The sequence below is a fragment of the Fonsecaea pedrosoi genome (assembly GCF_000835455.1).
Source record: "Fonsecaea pedrosoi CBS 271.37 unplaced genomic scaffold supercont1.2, whole genome shotgun sequence".
NCBI lineage: Eukaryota > Fungi > Ascomycota > Eurotiomycetes > Chaetothyriales > Herpotrichiellaceae > Fonsecaea > Fonsecaea pedrosoi.
The window spans coordinates 1071229-1095580 of NW_013550614.1; the positions used below are offsets into that span (position 1 = coordinate 1071229).

General features: G+C 53.2%; 7 protein-coding genes across 7 annotated transcripts; 4 read left to right on the forward strand and 3 right to left on the reverse strand.

Moving 5' to 3' along the window:
• Window positions 1-255: 255 nt before the first annotated feature.
• Z517_02354 (uncharacterized protein) lies at window positions 256-3550 on the reverse strand (the record flags this gene model as incomplete). The annotated part of the gene is made up of 6 exons (XM_013431464.1): window positions 256-401; window positions 452-535; window positions 589-635; window positions 693-3055; window positions 3111-3298; window positions 3355-3550. 6 exons carry the CDS (start codon window positions 3548-3550, stop codon window positions 256-258), a joined length of 3024 nt encoding a protein of 1007 aa, XP_013286918.1.
• Window positions 3551-4432: 882 nt separating this feature from the next.
• Window positions 4433-7225, reverse strand: Z517_02355 (uncharacterized protein; the record flags this gene model as incomplete). Its single annotated transcript, XM_013431465.1, has 1 exon — window positions 4433-7225. The coding sequence occupies one exon, from the start codon at window positions 7223-7225 to the stop codon at window positions 4433-4435; it is 2793 nt and encodes a 930-aa protein (XP_013286919.1).
• A 1257-nt stretch (window positions 7226-8482) lies between these two features.
• Z517_02356 (uncharacterized protein) lies at window positions 8483-9385 on the forward strand (the record flags this gene model as incomplete). Its single annotated transcript, XM_013431466.1, has 2 exons — window positions 8483-8547; window positions 8776-9385. 2 exons carry the CDS (start codon window positions 8483-8485, stop codon window positions 9383-9385), a joined length of 675 nt encoding a protein of 224 aa, XP_013286920.1.
• A 1606-nt stretch (window positions 9386-10991) lies between these two features.
• Window positions 10992-13651, forward strand: Z517_02357 (uncharacterized protein; the record flags this gene model as incomplete). The annotated part of the gene is made up of 2 exons (XM_013431467.1): window positions 10992-12924; window positions 12972-13651. 2 exons carry the CDS (start codon window positions 10992-10994, stop codon window positions 13649-13651), a joined length of 2613 nt encoding a protein of 870 aa, XP_013286921.1.
• Window positions 13652-15243: 1592 nt separating this feature from the next.
• Z517_02358 (uncharacterized protein) lies at window positions 15244-16170 on the forward strand (the record flags this gene model as incomplete). The annotated part of the gene is made up of 1 exon (XM_013431468.1): window positions 15244-16170. The coding sequence occupies one exon, from the start codon at window positions 15244-15246 to the stop codon at window positions 16168-16170; it is 927 nt and encodes a 308-aa protein (XP_013286922.1).
• A 965-nt stretch (window positions 16171-17135) lies between these two features.
• Z517_02359 (uncharacterized protein) lies at window positions 17136-20252 on the forward strand (the record flags this gene model as incomplete). Its single annotated transcript, XM_013431469.1, has 1 exon — window positions 17136-20252. One exon carries the CDS (start codon window positions 17136-17138, stop codon window positions 20250-20252), a length of 3117 nt encoding a protein of 1038 aa, XP_013286923.1.
• Window positions 20253-21069: 817 nt separating this feature from the next.
• Z517_02360 (uncharacterized protein) lies at window positions 21070-23751 on the reverse strand (the record flags this gene model as incomplete). Its single annotated transcript, XM_013431470.1, has 4 exons — window positions 21070-21084; window positions 21147-22896; window positions 22952-23669; window positions 23724-23751. The coding sequence occupies 4 exons, from the start codon at window positions 23749-23751 to the stop codon at window positions 21070-21072; spliced, it is 2511 nt and encodes an 836-aa protein (XP_013286924.1).
• Between the last annotated feature and the right edge of the window lie 601 nt (window positions 23752-24352).

The window sequence follows — 24352 nt, forward strand, 5'->3', positions numbered from 1 at the left end:
CGACTATGGGCTCACCGAGGTTCTGAGACGTGAGTCAGAGAATGGTCCAAAATAACTCCTACTTTCACCTGTGGCTTGCCCGAGAGATGACCAGATGTCCAACTGAGACTGTCAAGCCGTCGTAGGGAAGTTTGTTGGCTCGTTTCGGTCACGGTAGCCAAACACGCTTCCATACATGTCTCAAGCCACACTTGACACGCCTTGTGAAGCCATAAACTCCGCAGAAATCTTCTGGCTTGCCATGCTTGTCTATAACTATGCGCCTCCCAACAGAGCACTCAATGCAATGTACCACGTCAGAGATGCTCCACCATCTATCCAACCCATGTCAAAACTAGGCTGAGTGAAGAAATTGTACGCTGCTGTCGGATTGATGATGGCCAAATTCGCATAAACAATGCCTGGGAGTCGTCAGTACGGAGCAACATTGAATGGCTCGCATCCGGCTCACCCTTCCAGCCACCAGTAATGTCTGTAGCCTGTCGAACGGCGCCATCTGCAAAATACGTGATCCATTCTTCTGTCACAAATTGTTCTGTCACAGATGAGTTAGTTTGGTGCACACCTCCAGTTGGTGGACGCTCTTACCCGTCCGAGTCAACGTCGAGAAAGGCATGAGAGGAATCATGTGGATGCTATACAAAACGTCAGTAATGTAGCCGGCGGACAACGGTGAGGACCACGTATAATACCCTTGGACATAACTCAGATCAGTCCCAAAGTAGGTGACATGATCCGCTTTGTTCTCAAATAGGATGCCGGTGACTTTGTTGCCAATGAAAGCCGCAGGCTGGTTGGTGTTGTCCGATGTCATCAGGAAGTAGTTCTGTAGGCTTCGTGCCAGAACAGCGAGCATCAGATTCCCCCGAGCTTCCATGGAGGCATCACCGACTGTCTTGCCCCACATCTTCAACCCGTACGCAAACATGGCATCCTCGGAAGACGATTCTTCATCCTTGCCGTCGCCCGATTCAAAAAGCCCTTTGGCCCAAGAGTGTCCGTGATACCAATCAAAGGATCGGAAGACTGGGAAATACTGATCCAGAACGCTGGGATTGGAGACGTCGCGAACTAGAGCGTTCACATAGTCCTTGTTCTGATTGAGCCACGTCGGATCGAGGTAGCCGATGACAGCGGCGGCGTGGAGGAAGTAGCCATAGTGAAAGTGGTGGTCGTTGTAGTACGAGTTTCCAAAGTCCACGCCAGGATCCCCCGTCACATAACTCGCCGAGGACACAAGGCCCTTCCAGTCTGTGTCGTAGAGCAAGGGAAACTGTTGTTGATTATTTGTGAAGACGTCGAAGCAGCTTTCAAGCTCAAGTAATGCGGCGTTGGCCAGATCTTGCTGGTTCGCGAGATCATGCATGGTGTAAACAAGCTGCGCAAATTTACTCAGCGCTTTGCCACTGTAATACATACTGTTGAGGTTTGTTTGGACCGACATGTTCTGAGAGGCTTCGGTAGCAGAGACGGTCTGAATGATGGAAAGCGCTGCAGGAGAGAGTGTACTCGCGCCGTGAAAATTCGGGGAATTCCCTGGTCGCCATGGTGCGAATCCCAGAGAGATTGGGAGATTTTGCTCCTCCAATACCCAATAGTCACCCACAACAGCCGTCGCGTTGCCCTTGGTCGTGGTAGCTAGCTCAATCGCCGTGACATTACACTGAGTAGAGAAGTCGAAGGAGTCACGGTGGTGAGGGAGCGCAAACATGAGAAGAGTCGTGTTGCTGGAATATACTCCGCCCTTGGACCAGGACAAGCTGTACTGAGCGGTCGTGTTCTCTGCAAAGCCAGAAACATGTCCGGCAGTTGGATAGGCGCCGACCGCGTCATCATAGATGGACTCCAAGCTATCGTCAGAGAGCTTTGCAACCTGTATGTCCCCGTACCAATTCGGCAGGCCTCGGAGAACGGTACTTGAGACGAGCTGGAAATTGGGGGTGAGTCCATTGGCTGGTATTGCATAGATCAGCCACAATTTTCCATCTTCTAAAGTAACTCTGTATTTGAAGATACCCGGTTTTGGTTCACCTGCTGCCGCAACGTTCCGGAAGAAAACACTGCTTTGTATCGCTGGCTGCAGATTGATGTATTGCCCCGTGACAAACGCCATACCCTGGACCACCGGCATGGTCAGTACTGAAGGTGAGCCAGATGACGGCTGAAGGCGAACGTTGGCGGAGAAAGCCAGCAAGGAATCTGTGGTCAGAACTGTGTTTGAGCCAAATTCAACGGCGGACAGGATCACTGATTGGATCCCGAGCCCATTGATGTAGTAAGATGCCGGTGCATTTGGGATAGCGGTATTGTTCGGCCCAAAATGCTTCTGGCTGTCGTCCAGGTGTGATATTGCCATTCCCCAGCTCAAGGCATTCCCGCTTCCTTTGCTCCATGCCAGAGAGTAGGGCATCACAAAGCAAGGGGAACCTTGGGAGCCCAGCACGAAGTTTTGGTAGAATTTGTTGGTCTCAATTGGGCCCCCAGCATCCACAATTCCAAGCCGCGGAACAGGATGTCCGCCTCTTTGTTCAATGTTATTGGGAGGTTGTCCTAGCGCAACAGGTTGAAAAATGTCCTGTCCAGAGCAACCCATGCCCAACAAGCAATTCGGACTGACCGTAGGGAGATTTGAGATGGAACCGAGGGCCGTTGTCAAGGTAGTCGCTACCGTCCCAGTCACTGTTGATGACGCCGTCAAAGTGGTCTCGACAAGGTCAGTCCCGGTTGTGGTAAAGACCGTGGTGCCTGCGGACGATGTCGCCACAATGGACCCATCGACAGTAATAGTGGTGTTGAGGACTGTAACAGCAGTGATAACAGCAGTCGTTTCCACAGCCACGGTTGCAACGGTTTGTGTAGTTGAGAGACTTTCGAAAGTGGTCAACGGCAATGTGATGGTCTCGGTCACTGTACTCTGCGCACTGATCGCTGTTGAACTGCCAAAAGGGCCAGTGTTGTTCAAAGGCTCTAATGTGGGCGAGGCAACAGTCTGAACACTTGTGGGAAATGGCTGTACAGGAGGATTCCCTTCAGTTTCAAGAGTAGTAATAAGTGACTGGACCAATTAGCTGTCTGATTGATGGAGAACAGGCACGAGAGGATGAACCCACTCCTGTAGTGTCTGGAAAGCTTTGGCTGGCAGACGTCACAGTAGGAACTTGTGAGGAAGGCAATGCGGTGATGGTGATCGTCTGGATACTAAGATGCGGATCGGCAAACGTGATCGCAGACGAATAGCTTTGTGATTCGACGTCTGCTTCGTGCGCAACCGGTGCATTGTCTGAGTCGAGGCTATCGCCTGTAAAGCCGTGTCAGCACCACCCACTGTCCCTACCGAGCGAGGAGGCAAGTTACCAGTCGTAAGGGTTGCATCGGCGCCTGGATAAACGGACGCAAATGTTAGCAAGCCACCACCATAAACATCTTCATCACCTCGACTGCATGCAGGATCCAAATCGCTTGACCGACCAAACAATTGACGAAAAGGTAGGGCCGAGGCAAATAGCACCTGGAGTATTGTTAGCAAATATGCGCTGCATCGATTGCTCATGACAGCAGAAGAGGCCAAGATGTGGTCTTCACAAGGGGCAAACGTGTAACTCGGAGCGCGGCACTGGGCTAGGCGGGTTGCCGATGTGCGAAGATGCTGAGAATGACAAGGTAATCTGCTCTGTTTGCAAGTTGTGCAGCGCTCCTGTACGAGGTATTGTTGATGTTCGCTACCCAAGGAATAGAGCAAAGCCACAACAGTAGGACGAGACAGGATAATCTTGGGAACGAAGCTGAAGCGCAGAGGCAGAAAGTAGGCGGACAAAACAGTTTTCCAGATCGAGATAGTACGTGAGAGAGTGGGGAAGAGAGCCCAGGCATACCAGAGAGAGGCTGATAGGCTTTGACGAGAACATGCACGGCGAAGGAGGCGGTCTGTGCGGCGGCTTGGTCTAGGAGGCACAAGCGTGGAGGCGAGGTGCGACTGCGGCAGGACTGTGACTAGAAATGGGAATAGGAAAAGCGACAAAAGAATTTCTGAAGTTAGGAATAAGGGCTGGGAAGATGTATAGATGAATCAAGGGGTTTAGAGAGTGCGAAGAAATAACATGGTTGAGGATGAGATTGGGAACAAGACAGAGTTGTCCCGTTGATTTGAGCTGCTGTCCATCGTTGCTTCCCAAGATAGCGGGCCGAGATCTTCAAGGACGTCGTACGTAAATGCTGTGGTGGGATAGGAAGAGCGAGGGTGGTGAGGCCGACGGCAAGAGGTTCCAGGTGTTCCAACGTGATGGAGAGAAAGAAAGAGGTAGTGGAAGATTTCGCAGATGTTTTGCGTCGATATTGCAGTCGCGATCACGCGTGGATGCCAAGACCCGGCGGAGACGGATTATCCGATCCTTCAGTTCAGCTCCGTTGCTGCTTTTCTTCTCTCCCAATTCCCTTACGCCACGGGTCGTGCCATGGGCTGGATGATACCCTGCTTGATCAACACCCGCGGCTTCGTGCTGTCCTGGAACGTGGTCTTTGTCGTCCATTCAGGTCCCAAGGGCAGGCGCAGCGATCGTTCATACTGCTGTCGTGACTCGAATGGATGGGGTAGCTCGCTGGCCAAATATTTGCCGTTCTTCTTGACACGCTTTTCATTGATGATGACCTTTTCCAGCTTGGAGTCTTGTCGCTTTTCTTGGGCAACACCCTTGACCGTCGTAACGAACCGTTCCCGGGCTCTTTTCTGTGCTTTCTTGCTGATACCCTCTCCTGCCCAACTTCCCCAGCCAGGAAGGGTGTTGTCAACCACTTGGTCTTCTTCTTCCTCCACTACTTCTCTCTTTTCTTTGGCAAACTCCTGCTGAATTTCATCCGAGCCCGTAAAAATCGCTTGTGCAAGAGCGACTCTGTCATCTGGCTCATTTTCTGATTCGGATGGAACAATTGCATCGTCGAGGTGGCTCTGTGGCACCCGCGCCACCTTTTTGATCGAGTGTCCATCGTCTCCGGCTACGCTATGTAAAGGATCCTGGCGTGACAAGTTGCCATTGGAGTTTAGTCTTGCCATCTGCTTTGCTGCGCCGGGGCGCTTCAACGACGGTTTTGGTTTGATTTCTTCGTTTGCGGGTGCGGTGAGCGGTGGTGCGTCGCCGTCCAATCCTCCTATTTCGTCTTGAGCTCTTGAATCTTCAACCTCAGCCTCTGAGTCACGTTCCTCAAACTCACTCTTAGAAACGTGGATTTGAGGCTTCAGAGGAAGATCTCGGTTGCCCACTCCAAACTTTTGGCGTCCCACTGGGGTTTCATGATCGAGATGCCCCTCGTCGACCGATCTCCCTTCGTCGCCATGCAGACTTCGTCTTAGGTTGCGAATCTCTTCCTCATTGGCAGCTTTCCTCGCAGCTTCTGCCTTTTTCATAAACGCCATCGAGCCGAGTCTCGTCTCGAACGCATCGACTTGATCGCGTTCGACATCATCGAGCTTCATCTCTAGCCTCTCTTTTTCGTCATCGGAGCCAGAGAACCCTTCGAAACCGGAAGACTCTGAATCAGACACGTCTGACCCTGCGCTCGCCTTGCCTGCAACTCGCCTGCGAAGTTCTTCATCGCGCCTTGCAAGGTCAGTGACTCCGTGTCTGGCATCCTCATCCCACGCTGCCCTGCCTGTTGTCTTGACGCTTTTGGCCCATTTGCTCTCCCTGTGACGCGCTCCCATTCGTTCCTCAGCACGCCGGCGCTCGTTCTTTTCTCTTTCTTCGTCCGAACCGATTAAGCCCTGCGCTGCTAGCAGCTTTCGATTCTCTTGATTCATATTCTCGCGTTCTTTGCGATGGACGCGTCGATATGCCTTGCTTTTGATCTTCTTGATCCGTCGTGCACGGATCTCCTCACGAAACATGAGATCCCGCGTCCGCCGCAGTTCTGCTCTACGAGCTTGGACTTCTGCCAGCGGCATTTGCTTCTCCTGCAGTTCCTCGAAGGCATTTTCTTGAGCTTCCTGGGCTCTGCTAGCGTTTGAATGCATCCCACTTTCCATCATGATTTGGTGGATCGTTAATTCGAGCGAATTCATAGGCTCCGCAGTCGAGGTTGGTCCCAATTGCTTATTGCTCAACATACCAGCTGCTGCAGCATCAACAAGGGGGAATGAAAGGTGCTCTGCGCGTCGATTTTGCTTGACACTTTCGATCCACTTGCCCAACTCCTTTTTCGTCTCTTCGTATGCTGCAGAACGATCAAGACGATCCTGCTGCCTTTTCGCCAGAGGCGGGGCAAGTTTTCCCGGAATTCCCGCTGTGTAGGCTTCATTGCCCCGGCCCTCACTGCTCTGTAAGATTTTCAGAGATTGTCTTTGACGAGGGTCTTTGATATACTGTAGAAGCTCGCTGGGTGAGATTTTAGCAGTGCTGAGGCCAAATTGAGAGGGCATATTTGGGAGGTTTAGACGATGTCGACGTTTGATCGTAGCCTGGCTCTTGTCTCCACCTGATAGCCCTTCCACAAAATTCTGGAGCCTAGAATGATCGCCTTCGTCTTCTGAAAATGACAATTCAGACTCGTCGTCTGATTCCTCGTTGTCACCGAGTTCAGACAGGGAGTCTTCGACTTCATGGTGATCATTGTCGGTGAGCTGCACCCCGGGTTTGGGACGCCTTTTCGAAATTTTGTCTTGGTCCTGGTCGTCCATATCCCAGGCCGTGGCCAAGTCCACAGCCTCATCCCCGAAGTCATCATCTGGTTCGTCGTCGCTATTCTCGCTTTCTTCCTGCGCGTTATCCCCTTCATCGAGGTCGACTCGAGGTTTCATGGAAGACCCCTCGTCCCGCCGCTTGGGCTCCGCGGATGTTGTAGTGCTTCCGCGAAATGTAAAGTCGGCAAACTTTTCTTCGTCGCTTGCGCCAAACGCGTCTTCGCTATCAATGTCACTGTCCTCATCGTCCTCATTTATACCAAGATGCCATCTATTGCCCTCGAGGTCCGAACCTTCCTCTTCAAGCTCATCGGCAGCCGTGGTAGCAAGTTTCCTCCTCTTTGACGAGCGCTCGTCTGCGTCTGTCCTCCCGTGTGGGTCTTCAGAGTCATCGTCGACCTGCCCGAGCCGATGTTGTCGAATCTTAATCTCGTCGGGATGTTCTCGCTCCGCAATTTCCAATGCGTTCAGTCCGCGGTTTCCGGTAGGCTTCCTCTTAGCGGCGGTATACGACCTGGGGGCATGAGGTGGCCTCCCGTGCGCCTGGCGAGGCATTGTGATGTTGGAATTGGATAGCTTGAAGTCACTGGGACTGATTGCGGGTCGTGGTGTTGTGCACAGGAAAATATAATCATGAACGCGGAGATAATAATTTTTTAGTGCGGGGATAACAGCCCTTGGCGACCATCCTAAAAGGGGCCGTGGAGCTGCCAAGGCCGCGAGGCTACGAGGCTGGGAAGAGGGGGGGCGTTGGGCACGTGGGGGCTTACATCTTCACCATGTAGCGAGCGATGAGCCCCAGCTGTCATATCTCTCACAGCTAATCGTCCCGTGGATCGATGAGTTGACACAGACCTTCCCTCAATAGCTATCTCCTACTGCCGTCGGAATATGTTCGGCTCTAATGCGATGAATTGTCGCTGTTCGGAATGTGTGGTCGCCAGTGGTCGTCGGATCTTGACACAACAGAAAGCCCTGGATGTCTCGGACAAAGGGGATATGTCGCGTTCAGAAATTTGCAACCATATTAGCAGTATGGTCAGGGAATGGAGGGGGCTACCCGATACAATGCCACTTGACAAATCGTCCATTCCCGGGGAGGAATGTGCCAAGTTCAGAGCACAGATCTCAATGGCAGTAAGGTCCACAAGTTCTTAGTCCAGGACCTTTGTACCGTGTGTTCGCTCAGGAACTTTGGTGCCCGCGACACTCGCGTTACATTGACGTTTGCAGCCAAATCCTCGGCGAGGGTATAGAGGGAGGCTGGGCTTCGATTCTGCTCGAAGAATGCTACCGGATTGTATCTTCTACAACAAAGACGGTCTGGAAACTTGAATACCTGTCGTTTGCGGAACTCGATTCTGCCTTTGAGGCGGACGCCGAGAGTCTCTCCAACAATCTGTTCACCTAGCTGCGACTATAAATTCCCGGAATCCCTGTCCTCTGCTTGTTGTTATTCTCACTCTCCATCCTTTCTTCGGATAGCTATCACGAGGATCGATTGGTACTGTGAAGATGGGAACGAACCCGTCGAACACGACTATACCCATCCAGAACGCCACTATGACAACATCAAGGCCGATGTCCCCAAAGAATGGCAAGAACTCGGATGGGATATACGCAGCGGAAAGGATCCGCCAGTTGAGTTATGCTGGGCCTGTGGCTGGACTACGTACGAGCAAGACTGCAGTAGCTATTCACCGCGGGTCAGAATTATGCACGTCGTTTCAACAAGGGGTTCTGGGCAATTGGATCCAGGTGGATACTCAGGGGTGAGACAAACGACCACACACGCGGGAATGAATACATGACATGGAAGTTTCTCAAAGAACAACCGGGTCTGAATATCCCTTTGGTGGAAGAGATGATACCTTTGAGTAAACCTCAAGATCCCCTACAATTCACACTCGTGTCTCGAGCCCAGGGGAAGATGCTAAGTTCAGTCTGGGCCAAATTATCTCCTGAACAGAGAGCAGGCTACAGGGATCAAATGGTGACCATTCTCAAACAATTGCGACAATTCACCGCCCCTTATCCCCAAAAGGTCAATGACGACAAACTCCATGATGCTCTCATCGCCGCCTGCCCGGGCTGTGTCCTCCCAGCTGTTTCAAAGTGGGACGCACGGACGAGGAGTGGCTAGAGGACATTTCGGAAACTGTCCGTGGTGGGCTTTCCTATATTTGGAGGACCAAAGACGAGAAAGTGATTGAAGAGAAGCTTCAGAAGCTAAAAGACGACTTTCCAAGAGGAGGGCCGTATGTGCTGACCCATGGGGATTTGGCCCTGTGTAATATCATGGTCAAGGACGACAAGATCATTGCGATTATCGACTGGGAAAAGTCTGGGTACTTTCCTTGGTGGGCGGAGAAGTATTTCTCCCGAAGCTGGACTTTGGATGACCAGCGTGAACTTTTTGAAGGTGTTTGGGAGAGGGTTGCTCCAGAGTTGGCGGATGGTCCTGCCTGGGAGGCCCTGGCTGATCCAGTACATGAGATCAGAGGAGCCGTTCTCGACTGCAAAACTACCCACAGACCCCCTCTCCCTCCACTCTATCGTGGGCCTTTCTGCAAATGCCGCCCTTGGGGCCAGCTACTCCGATCCCGGGATCGTGGAGCCGAGAATGTGCATGAGGTGGTCGAGCGGGACAAACCTCAGGCGGTCGTAGCGCAAACATGTAGAAAGCCATTTTCAACCTCAACAATCCCCGTCTAAAAGGATTGATGCAGAGGATGGGGATATATGGGCCCTCAAACCGACAGGGCAAGATGCAGACTCCCGTGGGAGTGGCTGTGTTAACTGTGGTTGAGGTGCCATGCGGCTTTGTTTTCTCCTGCAAGAAACCTTGGAAGCAAGCGCCGGCTCATTGCTCTTCGCTAACTCTTTTGCATAGCAGCAAGCAGATGGTTCCCATCCCGTCTGCAATGTTAGCTGCCATAATGTCTTTATTGTCACTGCGCAGTGGCATAGATCCGTTCGGCCGCTTGCGGGGGAAACGGATGGCAGATTCCGGTCAGAGGAGCAAAGCGTACAGTGTGACGGCGAATGAAGAAGTGGATGTCACCATGACCGCTGCCAGAGCCGCTATGCCTTTGATGTCGTCTACTGTCCTCTGGAGATGGAGAGTCAGAACTAATCAATAACCTGTAAAGGGAGGGCAGCTGGCGATCCTTGTGCGTCACTCCGCAATCAGGCGGTGCTGACATCGTCAAGAAGCTCGGTAGGCAGTAGTCTTCACCAAAGCTGCCAGTAAGTCCGGGAACATTCGAGAGCTAGCCTTGCGAGTTGGTTGCTCGATCGATGTTCACAAAGGTCGCTGTACCAAGTCGCGAAAGTCTTTTGAAATGCCTCGTGGCCGCGCGCTGTGAGCCGTTGTGATAGCATCGCCCTCTCTGCCAACAGCCCCTGACGAATGGTTGAATGTATCCTCCACCTCAAGATTCCGCGCTTGAAACCCCTTATTGGTGTGAGGGCGGCATGTAGTCGGTGCCAAATCAGGAGAACCGAAAAGTTGAAGTCAGTGTGAGTTTTTCGGGTGGTGCGTGTAAAACGCGCTAAGGGCGACGCGACAAATGGGACAAATGGGACAAATCGAGCCAGAAGTAGAAGCAGCGGCCAATTCCCCCGCTCCACACCTCACTTGCTGCTGGAGACGTGATTCAATTTCGACTGCGCCCATTTCTTTCCTGGCGAACAGACGACCGACAACCTGCGCAAACCGCCTGACCAACTCTCAGACGACAGTTTGCAGCTTCTGACTGTGTATCCCACAACTACAGCAAAAGACTGCCACCGCAACTCCATCCGGTCTGTGTCCATGCGAAACATTCCCTTGCTGGTCGGCGCCGAGAAACTCTTCGACCATCCTTCCCGCCATACACACTAGCTTCACCGATATTGAACTTCAAAGGTCGACCCGGCACCGTCCTCATTGCTCTACCTACTGCCTCGACACTGGGTCGCGTTTGATCGAGGTTGGATTGTCCGGTGAGCTGAATCTTGTACCCAGTCCCGCCAGAAGAGGAAAAAAAAGTAGTGCGAGGAAAAGCTACCTGGTAAAGGATCTCCTTTATCACTGAAAAGGAAGAACATTCCCCACAACAGGCTGGACAGCGCTGTGTGCGCACCCGACATGCCCTGACACGCAGTCCACATACCTGTACCCGACCAGTTCCCCGGGTCCGATTTCTTCTGACTCTTGTCGATAATGATGGCATCGGGAGGCATTCATTCAGGAGTCTACGCGCAACCCCCTCCACCTTTCCCTCAGCACGGCCATTCCACCTCTATGAACCCAAATTTTCCCCAACAACCTCCGCCCATGGGCCCGTTTGAAGGCCAGTCGATAGGCTCTACACCAGCACCCACTCCTCCACCCCCCAGACCTGCATCTCAGCACCAACATCAGCAAGGTTTATCCGCGCAGCAACAGATGGTGTATAGTATGAACGGAACAGCGTCCATGACCAATGGAGGGATGATGGCACCGCCCAATAGCTTCGGTTCTTACTCGGAAGCGAATGCGTTCGCGCAACCCGACTACTATGCGAACGGGCTCAAGCCACAGATATACACTGCCGTCTACTCCAATGTGTCGGTTTTCGAGATGGAAGTCAACGGAGTAGCTGTCATGCGACGCCGAGCAGACTCTTGGCTGAACGCGACCCAGATTCTCAAGGTGGCGGGGGTGGACAAGGGCAAAAGAACGAAGGTGCTCGAAAAGGAAATCTCGGGTGAGCATGAAAAAGTCCAAGGTGGCTATGGAAAGTATCAGGGCACTTGGGTCAACTACCAGCGCGGTCGAGAATTTTGCAGACAGTATGGTGTCGAGCAACTGCTCCTACCACTGTTAGAGTACGACATTAATTCGGATGGTATGCCTGGAGTCTCCCAGGGCATCGAGACGCCCACTAAGGAACAAGCCATGGCAGCCCAGAGAAAGCGAATGTATGGTGGCGACAGCCGCGGGGGCGGGCATCCGACCGGGGGCACCTTTTTCAAAAGCATGTCCAGTACCGCAGCAAACGCTATTCATGCCTTGAATAGAACGAGGCTCGACTCTCCCAATATGGACGGACGACGCTCCATCGGCCCCAGAAAACAGTCCCAATCATTTGGCTATAGCCAGGAGACCATGTATGCCAGCCAACAGAGCATACCGAGTATGACGAGCCAAGATAGTTTCGGCACAAACGGAGGGATCATGAGCCAAGGTGCGAGCTTCGTGGATTTCCCTACGACAGATTCGCAGGAGCCGCCGCGCAAACGCGTTCGACCTTCACCACAGTCATCATTCCTGTACGATGGCGCTATAGATCTCAGCATGCAGGACAGCGTCCCTACAGAGCCGAACGTTTCATTTTTTTCTCAATCAGGGCAAGCTTTTATCTCTGCGGATCCGCTGCCTTATGGCCTGGAGCCACTTCCTCACCCATCTGGACCTTTGGAGGAGCAAAAGAAGGAACTCTTACTCGACCTTTTCATCGACCCTTCACGAACAGATTTTGACGACCATGCAGCTTTTTTGCGGTTGAGTGGCGATGAGTATGAGGTGCCTATTGATGGCTCATCTAATACTGCGTTGCACTGGGCGGCCACGTTAGGTCGAATTGCTCTCGTTCGAAAGTTGCTCGAGAAGGGATTCAATATGAGGCGAGCAAACAGCGGCGGCGAAACAGCATTGATCGCTGCGTGCCAGGCGAGAAACAATCTCGATCAAGGTTCTTTCCCTGCTCTGCTGGAGCTTCTCGGTCCGAGCATCGAAGTTAGAGACGGACGTGGGCGAACAATGCTCCATCACATCGCCGTTGCCTCTGCGATAAAGGGAAGGGCTGCAGTCGGGAAGTACTACCTCGAGTCTCTTCTCGAGTATGTGATTCGACAAGGCACATCGTCAAAATCAAGCACGCAGTTTGATGCGACGGGCGGACTCAATAAGCTGAGCCAGACAAACCCCATGACACTAGCGAGATTCATGTCGGAGATTGTCAACGCACAAGACAAAACAGGAGATACAGCTTTGAATTTGGCAGCAAGAACAAGCACGACTACTATCATTGATCAGTTGGTTGAGGTCGGTGCAGATCCGCACATCAGCAACCGTGGTGGCTTGTCTCCGGCAGATTTTGGGGTGGGTGGCGGACCGGTCAACTCCCACATGTTTGACCAAACGTTTGCAGCGTTCGATCAGCCTTCGGTGGCGAACGGGTCAACACAGAAATCCTTCGAAGAGGCTCAAGAAGGGCTCATGGCCTGTAAGTAATGTGGCACCAAGTATGTTCTGTGATGCTAATGGTAACAGCGATACGAGAAGTTCTCGCTCAATCCGAGGCCGACTTTGCAGCTGAGATGAAGGAAAGGAAGGAAATCCTAGACAAAACCAATGCCGCGTTGAAGGAGTCGGGCAATTCGCTCGCAGAGGAGCGGCGGCGGCTAGAAGAAAATCGAGCCAAAGTGCGGGAAAAAGACGAGTTAGAGCAGAAAATCAGCAATCTACGTCGAGCGGCAGCCAAACTTCGCACCGAGCTGAGCGATGCCAATCCGCTCAACACGATTCAAGACAACGTTATGGTCGGAGAAGCGGATAGAGGCCTCGACCTTGAGGGACAACTGCCGCTCGTGACACAGTTCTTCCCTGATGGCGAAATCGACGCTGGCCTGGTAGCATTGACACCGGAGCAACTCAACCTCTTGGGCAGCCTTGAAAGAGCGGAGGTGGTGTCGGGGCGTGTTCAGGTGTATCAGCGACACAACCAACAATTGGAGCAGACGGCCAAGGTGCTCAAAGCCCACAGTGTGGAGCTCGAAGCACGGTACAAGAAAATTGTGAGCCTGTGTACGGGCGCCGATGAAGATAAGGTTGACGCCTTACTGGACGGACTCGTGCAAGCGGTTATAAGTGAGCAGAAGGATATGAGCAACAATTCGCAGCTAGGCCGAGTACGGGACTTTTTGAGGATGGTGCAAGGGTCTCAAAATTAGGTCATGTGTCCAACACAGAGGGATTGACGGGAGTGTAACAGGCGACGAGTGTTGTTGAATTCAAACGGCACACGGGGCTTCACAGCGCGTTTGAATCTGTGTGGCCAACTATGTGGAGGCTTTTGCATAATGTATCGTGGCTGGGTGGTCCAGCTGAGCAACAAATATCGATTCAATGAGCCGATATGCGCAATGTCTACTCGGTATGCAGTCAATGTTCATCTACTATGAGTCTCACTGGTAACGCGCGCAAAACGGGAAGAGCACGGAAATCAACCAAGTCAGCCTCGTTGACAATAACAACGACAAAGGTGGATTCAATGCCAGCCTCTGGACTGCGCGGTTAAGTCAAGAATAAACACGGCATGGTCTTCTTTGGGTCGGCGATGGACCTGTCAGTTTCGGTTTTCTAATTGCCATTGTATGATGGTTGGATGAGAAGTGCTGAAACGATCGGCCTCGAAACAGGTTATCGGACGTACTTGTAGAGACGGGGTCGGACGAGGGAAAAGGTCGGACGCTGGGCAGCGAATGGATAAAGGGGGTCATTTTCCACGAGCGACCAATGGATAGAGCCGATGGCATTGTTTCAAGATTGCGTTTCTCAAACGATAGGCGGGGACGCCTCCTTTTGCTTCAGTCCCGCCAGGCCCCGCTGATGCCCCACCCGAAGAGCCTCCTGTCCAATAATTCTGACGAAATTGACTCTGTCCCCTGCCCCTGTCTCCTGTTGGCTGCAAGCCATTGTGTCGAATCTTCAGAGAAACCCCGCCCCTGCCCCCCCCTTCAAAGGTCCACTCATCCCTTCTCATGGACCTTTCTGTTGAGAGCACACCGACATCAGTGGCACGACGAAGTACGAGGTACTACCTACTCGGTACTTCTCTAACCTAGCCAAGTATAGAAGGCTACCTATCATTCGGCGAATTCGCGCTACCTTGGCACCATGCAACCTCTGTTGCGACATCCCACTTTCGCGTTTCGTGCTGCGCCGTTCACCTGCTTCTGTTGTTTCACACCAGAATCCACTTGTCTTCTCAACTATCCTAAGCGTGGCCTATTCCAAGGTAACCCGTCGACAAGTCTCTCTCCTTATCACCCTTCGGTAGGTACCGAGGACTCCTTACAGACCACAATGGCCCAGGTTGGCCAAATCGACACCCACAGACCAAGTCTCCATCGCAGCCCACCCAGCCATGTGTCAACCCTCCTTGGCCCAGGGAGTTCCCCTACAGTAAATGTTTTATATTGATCTGGGGGGTTCCTCCTCCTGTACTCGGTAGCTGTCACACTAATCAGACCACTCTCTTTTTTCTTTGCACCGGGCCTCCTGTCTGTTTGCTCTGTTTTTTCCTTGTCCTCCCCCGTCGACGACCTTCCATGCTCGTGGACAGGTTCCTCTCCCCCGTTTTCTAAGAGCATTCCTCATTCTTTTCTGGCAGTCGCTGGCCGTGCCTCCATTCCTTTTCAGCAAGCAGTGCTTGATCCTCGCATCACCGGTCTCGACGACCACTTTTTACCACATATCCAACAATCACTACCGAAGGAAAACCGATATCAAACCCCCTTCCGGAAACCCTCGGAAACCAAAAATGCATTTGACAACTATTATTGCTTCGGCGGTGTTGCTCTTGGCCGAGGTCGACATCATCTCGGCGAAGGCCATTCTCCATCTGCCCGATGCTATCAGAAGGAGAAACGCCTGGGAAGATGGGATGGAGAAAGAGGCGGATAAGATTCTGCGACGAGAGCCGCAATCCTCAACCGGCTCTCTTTCCGTGGCGGCTCCAACGGGAGCGTTAAATGAAACGATCGCGACGGCTTGCGTCAATAACCTCAAATCACTCACTTCGGTCGAGAATGCTGCTGGTCTCGCCGCGTGCTACAACATCATGCAGTACGACAGCAAGCAAGGCGCCTTCGAGGCGGATCTTCGACTCTATTCAATGTTTCCCCCGTCTGGAAACTTTGAGAATGTGCCTATCAACGATATCATGATCAGCTTGACCTATCCCGCAAGCACCACGTTCCAGTCGTTAACCAAGCGGAGGAAGCGAGACTTGGAAGCACGCCAAAGCAGCATGGCCGAAGTACAACAATACACCCTCTTTGGGACGTTTGAAAAAACCCTGGATCTCGCCATGCTGAATGACACCCAAATCATGTCGCTGATGCTGCCGGACATCAAGCTGAACGCTGCCACCAATTCTCTGACGCCTATCAACGCCAACATCAGTGCAGCGGATGGCGCCTGGTTCGTGGTAGGCCAATTCAAGGACGAATTCAAGAACGTCCTCGTTAGCCCTTCTGTGGCCGCCGCGGCCATCACTGCCGCAGTTCCTTTCGTCCTCCCGGGCACGAGCCTAGGCATCTTCCCCACGGGGTTGATTGTCACCTGCGCGTGGACATTCTTGTTCTTCTTGGCCTACGGACTGGGCACCATTGGCCGGATCCAATATAGAAGTGTATATAGAAAGAGAAAGGCGGCCCAGGCCGGTCGAACTGGCAAGCGGATATAGACAAAAAAGCCCTGGTACTGAGATGATTCTTTCTTTTTTTTTTGGTTGGTGGAGCTTTAGCCAGCGACCGACCGAGATAGGGGACTGGAGGGAGCAAGACGGAGCAGATTTGACATTGATACTTTTTGGGGAGATACCCTCGCTTTTGTATTGTGAAACAGTCTTTTTGAACCCACAGTCACATATGGAAATTGTACCAACAGCAGCAGTGACTCAGATGACGATTTTCGACCATGTTTTCTGCTGGTGGACGAAGATGATGAAGCGTGTATGTGTGTGTTTTCTTTTGGTTGGACACGAGTTGAAATGAAGTGAAATGAAGTTGCAGTGAAATTTGCACACGTGACCAGAAACTTTCTTCCCATCGCATTTTCCCCGCTGTTGCTGTTGCTGTTTGCCCGTTGCGTTCATTCTTCTCCTCAGAAAACGAGCAATAGGGCTGACGACCATCTCTCTACTCCTCCTATAATGTCTCTTCTGGTCCTTCGCAGTGTCTAGAGGATGAACCCGACAGAGCCTCTTCTGGGAGAGTCGCTTTCCTTTCCCAACAGGTTTGTGAGCCCAAGTCCGGCACGGGCATCTCATTTGCTGCTAGAAATTTCGACCCTCGAAGAAAGAGAAATTTTCGGTGCGACGCCTGATCTCTAAATGCGCTATTCTTCGGAGTGCCCTCTTTCTTTCCCCCCCAAAGATCCCAAAGCGGTCCAAAACAGCTTGTAGGGTTTGGGCGGCATCATATCACATCACGTCATCGCCGCGAGATAGTTATCGTCGCACGCATACAGCGACAGGGAACACCAGCGGCCAGAGACGAGGTTGAACGCTGGTGGTCTGGTGAGGAGGCTGTTGATCTAGCGGCGACGCAGACCTCTGACGGGGGAACTTTTACGACTAGGGTCTCGAGCCCTCTCTCCTCGCTGGAAATCCGCCGTGAGTCAGAGGTCGAAGACAAGCACGTCGCCGCAATGGAACACCTCTACCCCTATCCCAAGATGGGGACTTCCTTTCTCGAAATTCTGCAGGACCCGTTGACTCGTAAGTTGCTGGGGTTTGAGGCCTTGCACGCAGAACCAGTACCCTTCATCAGTGGGGTCACGTCGCGGGTCAAGTTTTTGCTGAACGATGCCATGCAGCAGCTCTCGTTCCTCAAGATTGGATATACCGCGCTCGAGGCCTTCTTACAAGCCAACTGTACTGGACCTCCCTTGGATTTCAACACGGACGAGGTCATATTTCCGGACATCTACCGAAATGAGGACATTGGATCACTGAAACAGGCACTGTTTGAGTACCTTTCCGTTGATGGCTCTCGTCCCTACCCGCTGACGCCGCACATTGAGCTCTTCTGGCTCGCCAAAGTCATCTTGTCGAATCCCACACTGGCTGAAGCTGGTTTCAACGGCCGGCGGGCACGCTTTCGAGTCAACTTCTGGCACCAGAAACTCCTCTCTGAAGAGTCGCCCTCACTCCGGGACGCCATCTATTTGGATGCCGAGGTCCTCGAGCGCCAACTTACATCTCGCTTGGCATTTGGGGGAGCGGCTGCTGAAGAACATTTTGTCGAATTCCTCATCGAGCGAGCGGTGGTTCGAACACACTACGGCGACGATGCGTTGGCGAGGGCAGATCTGGCCAAGGCCGCAACGACGCGACACTTTCAATTCGTGTTGACTGGCGCATTGGGCAAAAGGACGAAATTCCAGGACCGGGATATCAGCCAACTTGTCGTTCTGGCCAAAAGTCGGGATCACGAGCCTGAACCGTACAGCAGTCGTAAGGGCAGTAGAGCCGAGGCCGCAAAATCTAGCGATGCTATCGCAGAGTCTGACCGTGGTGAAGCTGTGAGTACGTCCAGCAGCGCGGCGACAAAACCCGAGAATTTGCCTCTCAACGACGACACTCTTCTGGAACGGATCGAGTTCCAATCCGCTGATTCAGCTGTGCCGGTGTCCGAAGCCACAATGACACACATTGCATCCCCTGACTCGAACATCCCCTCTCAACTCGCATCTCTTGATCCGGCCAGCCAGCCGCTGCTCTACCCCATGGACAGTATCATCCTTCTTGCCACCGCGAGCAGCATTACCAATACCTCTCCAGATGACGGTTTGGTGAGGGAAGAAACTCTGCCCTATGCGACTCGAGTCCTGGAAGGCGGGTCCTCTAATTGGCAAGTGTATACCCAAGCTCTGCTGGTCAGAAGTAGGATCGAAGGTTACCGATCCCGTACCGCGGAGAGGGGGCTGTTACAGTTGCAAGCGCTGGTCGATCAGGTCATTGTCGAAACGACATCAGATCCCAGAGCTTCGGCATCAGATACGAAGGACCGAACGACGTCCTCCACAGAAACAGCAGACCCGTCAACAAAAGGCGCAACCACGTTCCTCCCCAAGGGAAACCCCTCGGAATCCGCGTCCGTGGCCGAGCGTCTGAAGTACGTATACCAACTCGCCCCGCCGCTTCGATGGGAGCTAGAGGCTGAACTCGCCCAGCGCTGGGCTCAACTGGGTGGCCTCAAAACAGCGCTGGATATCTACAACCGACTGCAGATGTACGCGGAAGTGGCACTGTGTCTAGCAGCGACGGATCAGGAGGGCAAGGCTGTGGAGTTGCTCAAGGATCTGTTGTTTGAGGATTCGCAGGCTGCAGATGCTGACAGAAAGCTTCGCTCTCCTCCACCGGCAGACGCTCCCCGCCTCCTTTGCATCCTAGGCGACATCACCGATGATCCCTCCCACTATTCCCTGGCATGGACCGTCTCGTCGAGCCGGTATGCCCGTGCACAGCGCTCGCTCGGCCGGTACTACACCAAGAGACGCGACTTCCCGCGCGCCGCAGAAGCGTACACCCTCGCGCTGGGTATCTCTCGCCTCGACCGGGCGAGCTGGTTCGCTTTGGGGTGTCTGCAGTTAGAGCAGGAGGAGTGGATCTCCGCGGTCGAGAGCTTTACCCGATGTGTACAGTTGGACGACAGAGACGCCGAGAGCTGGTCAAATCTGGCTGTGGCGTTGTTGAGGCTAGACAAGCCCATGGCCGCGTTGGCCGATGTGCCCGAAACAGACCGCGAGGACACTGCAACGACCACCGCTCCTGGGCCACTCGACGACGAGGAAATCGTGGCCGACACGGAAGCTCACGCCGCCTCGGAATCTCTTGCCAAACAGAAGATTGACCCGTACCGGCATCTGCGGGACGCTCTCCGAGCCTTGCGCCGCGCGGCGACCCTGAAGAGGGACGACGCTCGGATCTGGGACAACTACCTCACAGTGGCGGCGAGCATACCGCCATCGGCGAACACGCCGTGGGGGGAAGTCATCCAGGCCATGGGGCGCGTGGTGGAGCTTCGCGGCAAGAAGGAAGGAGAGAAATGCATCGATCTAAAGATCTTGGGCGTCCTCACAGACTATGTCACAGGGACCTGGACGTACCCATCGACAGGCGGGGATGGGCAGGACCACGGCGTGGGTGTTGCCGACGAAGCAGGGACTGCCCGAGGGGCGAATCGTCCCGAGGAAAAGCGGACAGAGCAGAACGGGCAAGGCGAGAAGGTCGAAACATCGCCACCGGTCCCCAACTCGACAACAACCTCGTCAACCACAGCGACAGCGACGACGGAGAGAGGGAGACTGCCCTACACGGCCCGCTCATTCCTGCACCTGATCGACACGCAAATCGCGCCGCTCGCGACCTCTTCGCCCGCTCTGTGGACGCTCCTCTCCCGCGTCGCGCAGTGGCGCCGACGCCCGCACGCGGCGCTGCAGTGGAGCGAGAAGTCGTGGCGCGCCCAGCTCGCGGCCGTCTCGGCCTCGGAGGACTTTGACACGGTGGCCCGCGACCAGTGGCGCCGGGTGGTCGACAAGACGGTGTGGATGATGCAGCGGTACCGCGAGCTCGGCCCGCTGCAGCGCGAGCGCACCGGCGGCGCCGTCGAGGCCAAATGGCGCTTCAAGGCCCGCAGCGCGGCGCGCAGGGTGCTCGGCCGCGGCAAGGCGTGGGAGGAGGTCGGCGACGAGGACTGGACCAGGCTGAAGAAGGCGGTGGGCGATCTGGATGCCGATGCCGATGCCGCTGTCGCCGCGTGATAAATAAAACCCCCCCGGACAAAAAAAGTAAAATGCTAGTGCCAAAAATGTAACAGAATATCGCACGCACGCACGCACGCATGCATGCATGACACTCAATCGCACGCTCCTCGATTCTCTAGTTCTCTGTTTCTCTGTTGTTTCTCTATTCTCTCAAGGCCTTTCCCTGATTTAATCATCGGGTATATCCCGAGTCTGGAGTCTGGAGTCTACAGTCTGAAGTTCTAGATTCCTTTGAGGCAAGGTTTTGACCTACTTTTTACCTCTGTAGAATACTCGGTGTAGTGGCTCAATGGCGGAGAGAGAGAGAGAGAGAGAGAGAGAGAGAGAGAGAGAAGGGAACGAGAACAAGGTATTCAGGTACGTAAGAACGAAAAAGTCCTGCGAAAAAGTCCTGCTGTCTCATACTCAGTACTGTTGGTATATCAGTAATGCGACACGCCCATGACAGTCTCAGGTCAGCCGACAGTGAGCCACCGCTTGGCCGCCTCATACCATATCATCCCTTTAATTTTTTTGTTTTTTTGGTTGGTGTCTTAGCCGTACAAGGCTTTATTGATGTATTAACAGCAATAGGGGTATCCAGACTCCAGAGTACTTGGGTAGATTGCACCCTCAAGTGCACACCGTAATGAGCCTCTCCGGCTTTGTGCATGAGTTGAACACAAACATGCACCTTAAGCGTCACTCCAACTTGCCACGCGACGAGGACCTGAACGAGAGCCATGCATGGCTATCATTCCTCCATGACTCAAAGAGCCTTGAGGCGAGCCGCCCCCTATCCATCCCTGCTTTAGAGGCAGCATGCCGTGTCTGTTCACGTGTATACGCTCTGCAGAAAATCACCACAATTAGCACACGCATTGACTCAACCTCAAAGACAAAAAAACTCACCTCGGTGTACGCATTCACTTGTATGCCTCTCTCTGCCATCTCCTCCTCACACAGGAAATCCAGGGGCATCCAAACAAGATGTCCCCGAATCTTGTCCAACTCCTTCCGCACGAGCTCTACCGGCATGTGTGGATCATGTAAATGGCCTTGTTTGATCGTCTGGCGAGGTGCAAAGTCATCGTAATCCTTCCACGTCTTGATGTGGTTGTCCGGGTCGGCGCGGAATAGATAGCGGTACACGTCAGTGTTGGTAGTGGCTTGACCCGTCCATTTTTCCCAGAGTGTGTCGGACAAGGGATCAGCCACGAATTCCCATTCTTCGCCAGAGTACTCATCGTTCATGCATACGGTTGGTGGTTGGGCATTGGGGTCATTGGACGCGTCCACGGATTGCGCTTCGATCATGCCCAGGTGTTCGCGCCAGATATGGCGTCGTAAAGTCGCAGCGTGGTAGCCTGCTTGATAGGGCTTGCCGTCCATGGTCGATTCAAGCACTTTGGTGTCGGTCATGACGATCGAGAGTTCCGAGTCGTGCGAACCCAACATGGAACGATCGTTGATATTGCTCGATCCGCAAATCACCGTCTTGTCGTCCACAATCAGCAATTTGGCGTGGATGTAGAGTTCCTCTTGTACAAAGTTGTCCTTCTCGGCTTCGGGTTCACCTTCCCATGGTTCTTCGCTAACGAGTCCGCCACGAGCCATGGCATCTTCGGCGATTGACTCGGCCGAAGTGACGGGGTCTTTGACGTCGAGCTTCTTGCGCGCAGCCTCGAACCGGCGCTTGCGGTCAATAATGGCATGTTGTTCATCTTCACTGACGTTGGCGCCCGTGCCACGGGATTCCTTTTCGGTCTTTTCGCCTTCGTAACCATGGATGCCGCTGCCCATGATCTCCTCTGCCTCGGCACGCTGGAGCTGTTGGTATGACACTCCAGACTCTTTCTCCTGTTGAATGAGTGATGGGGTCCTATCGATGCGGTCATAGGCGCGCAAATTGAAGACAAATATGTACTTGGTGGGATCCACCCCGGCGGCTTTGAGTTGTCCAAAGATCGAGTGTTCGCCTCGATTGATGCTCTTGTATTGATAATCCATTATGGCCCTTGTCCCGATAGCCGCGTCGCTGCGAAGATCACCTGCAAAACCTGGAATGGCAGGGATGAGTATGATGACTCGGAACTTGCGGTTTTCCTTTTCAGCACGGACGCATGCATTGACTATTGCTCGGCCGATTTGGTTGTGGACGGGCGACTGATGCTCGCCGGTAGCAGTGATGAAAAACTGATTTTCAATGTAGACATAGTGCTGGGCATTTTCAATCACTTCAACATAGGCGGTTTGAATACTGTGATCGAGTAAGATGCCACTGCTCCAGTCATCGCTGCTCCGAACCAGCTGCGCGTGAACAGAACCGGCGTTCTGAAGACCCTTGCCCTCAAGCGGACTGAGAGGATGCTCTATGTACTTTCCCACTGGGTGTTTTGGTCTTTGAATCGCAATGAGGTCTTCGTCCGGGTTGGAGCCATCCGCCCTGGATCGAGTGGTCATACACAGATAGTCGACACTCTCATCTCGCTTGTATTTGTCTCGCTTGACAAAGTTCCACCTCAGGACAAAATGTTCGGCAATATCTAATACGGAGTCGCCAACCACAGCCATTGCTACGTCATGCCATGGCATTCGGCCGTAGTCGGTCTTGTTGAGTTCGTTGTTGGACCAATCCTCGACTGTGTGGAAGTCCATGATCCTGCGTGGAAACCCTATCAGTCTGGGGATTTATAGAGGGTCGTGTTGTGACATACCTGTTATTGTTGAAATCTTGTCCGGGGAAGATTTCGTTGACCACCCCGGAGGGATGGACATCTGCCAGAAGATGCTGACGGAGATCCCACCTTCCGTAGCACAGATCTAAGCCTCCGATGAACGCGAGGTGGTAGTCAATCACGATAAACTTCTCATGATGCGCCCAGTAGAAAGTCATGTCACCAAAATTCTCGAAGACGTTATGGTCCGGGTGGCGCAGGATATGGATATTCCCGTGCCCGGGGCTGCCTTCGGGGCAAAGTGCTCGCAAGGCATGCTTCGTGTGCGCGGAATTACAAGTCAAGGCTTGCTGAACCTCCTTGTAGACGATCACATAGACTTGGACTCCGCGCTCGGCAGCACGCTTGATGGTTTGATCCAGACGCCATTCCTGGTTGAAAAACGGCGGGCGGCGCAGGAACAGCTCGGGCGAGAGCCACCAGTCGGCAATGTAAATTGTCTCTTTGGCATTCTCGAGACCAACCGAGACGGCCCAGAAGTAGTCGCGACCGTCAACATACCACTTGATGCGGTTGTTGTCGCGCTCGGGGAAGAAGGACTCGAAGCGATGAGACTCGCAAATGGCTGTTCTCTTGCGGTCCGTCTCTTGTTCATGCTCCTCATCATGACGATGGTTCTTGTTGACCAGGTTCTTGAGCTTGCCAATCTTGTGCTTGAAATGGATAGCCTCGATTTTGGCATCGTGCAGCTTGGTATCTAAAATGGGGATAATCATCTACCTGTTCGGGCCGAAGGATTGACAAGGCAGACCTTTGAGCTTTTCGCGAAGCGCTTTCATCCTAGGCCACTCTTTACGGCTCTTTTCTTACCGCCTGAGGCAGAAATGTAATTACTGGTACGCGCGCGCGGTTCGGTGTCATGCGACTGCGACGATACAGTGGGCGATGTGCGAAGGACGGTTCAAGGATACTGCCGGGGATCTTGTCGACAGAACTGAAGCAGTGGAATAATATGGGAAAGAACAAAAAGACGGACGAAAAGACTCGGAACAGGTAAGATGTGGGAACATAGTTTGGCAAACTTCATTGACCAAGGTCAAGCCATCTGAAGTGGACTGGGGCCGTGAGCTGCTGTTGGGCGCATTCTATCGTAGTGTCAGATGTTCAGCTCGCACGACCAACCAACTACGTCATCAGGCATTTCTTGTCCTGGGTGTCCCCGATTGCCCCCCCTTGTTCCCCCTCCATGCCGCTATCCGTCTCCCCATGTGGTCGCTGGTTACGCCCCTAGTGTAAGTACTCGAGCAGTGCCAGGTAATCTCAGTCTACCAAAGAACCTCATCTGCACAATATGATGATATTGGTGTTGAGAACTATCGAGTAGTGATGGCCAGGACAGAAACGCCACGCCATCTGCGACCGGCCCTGAGAGCAATGCGA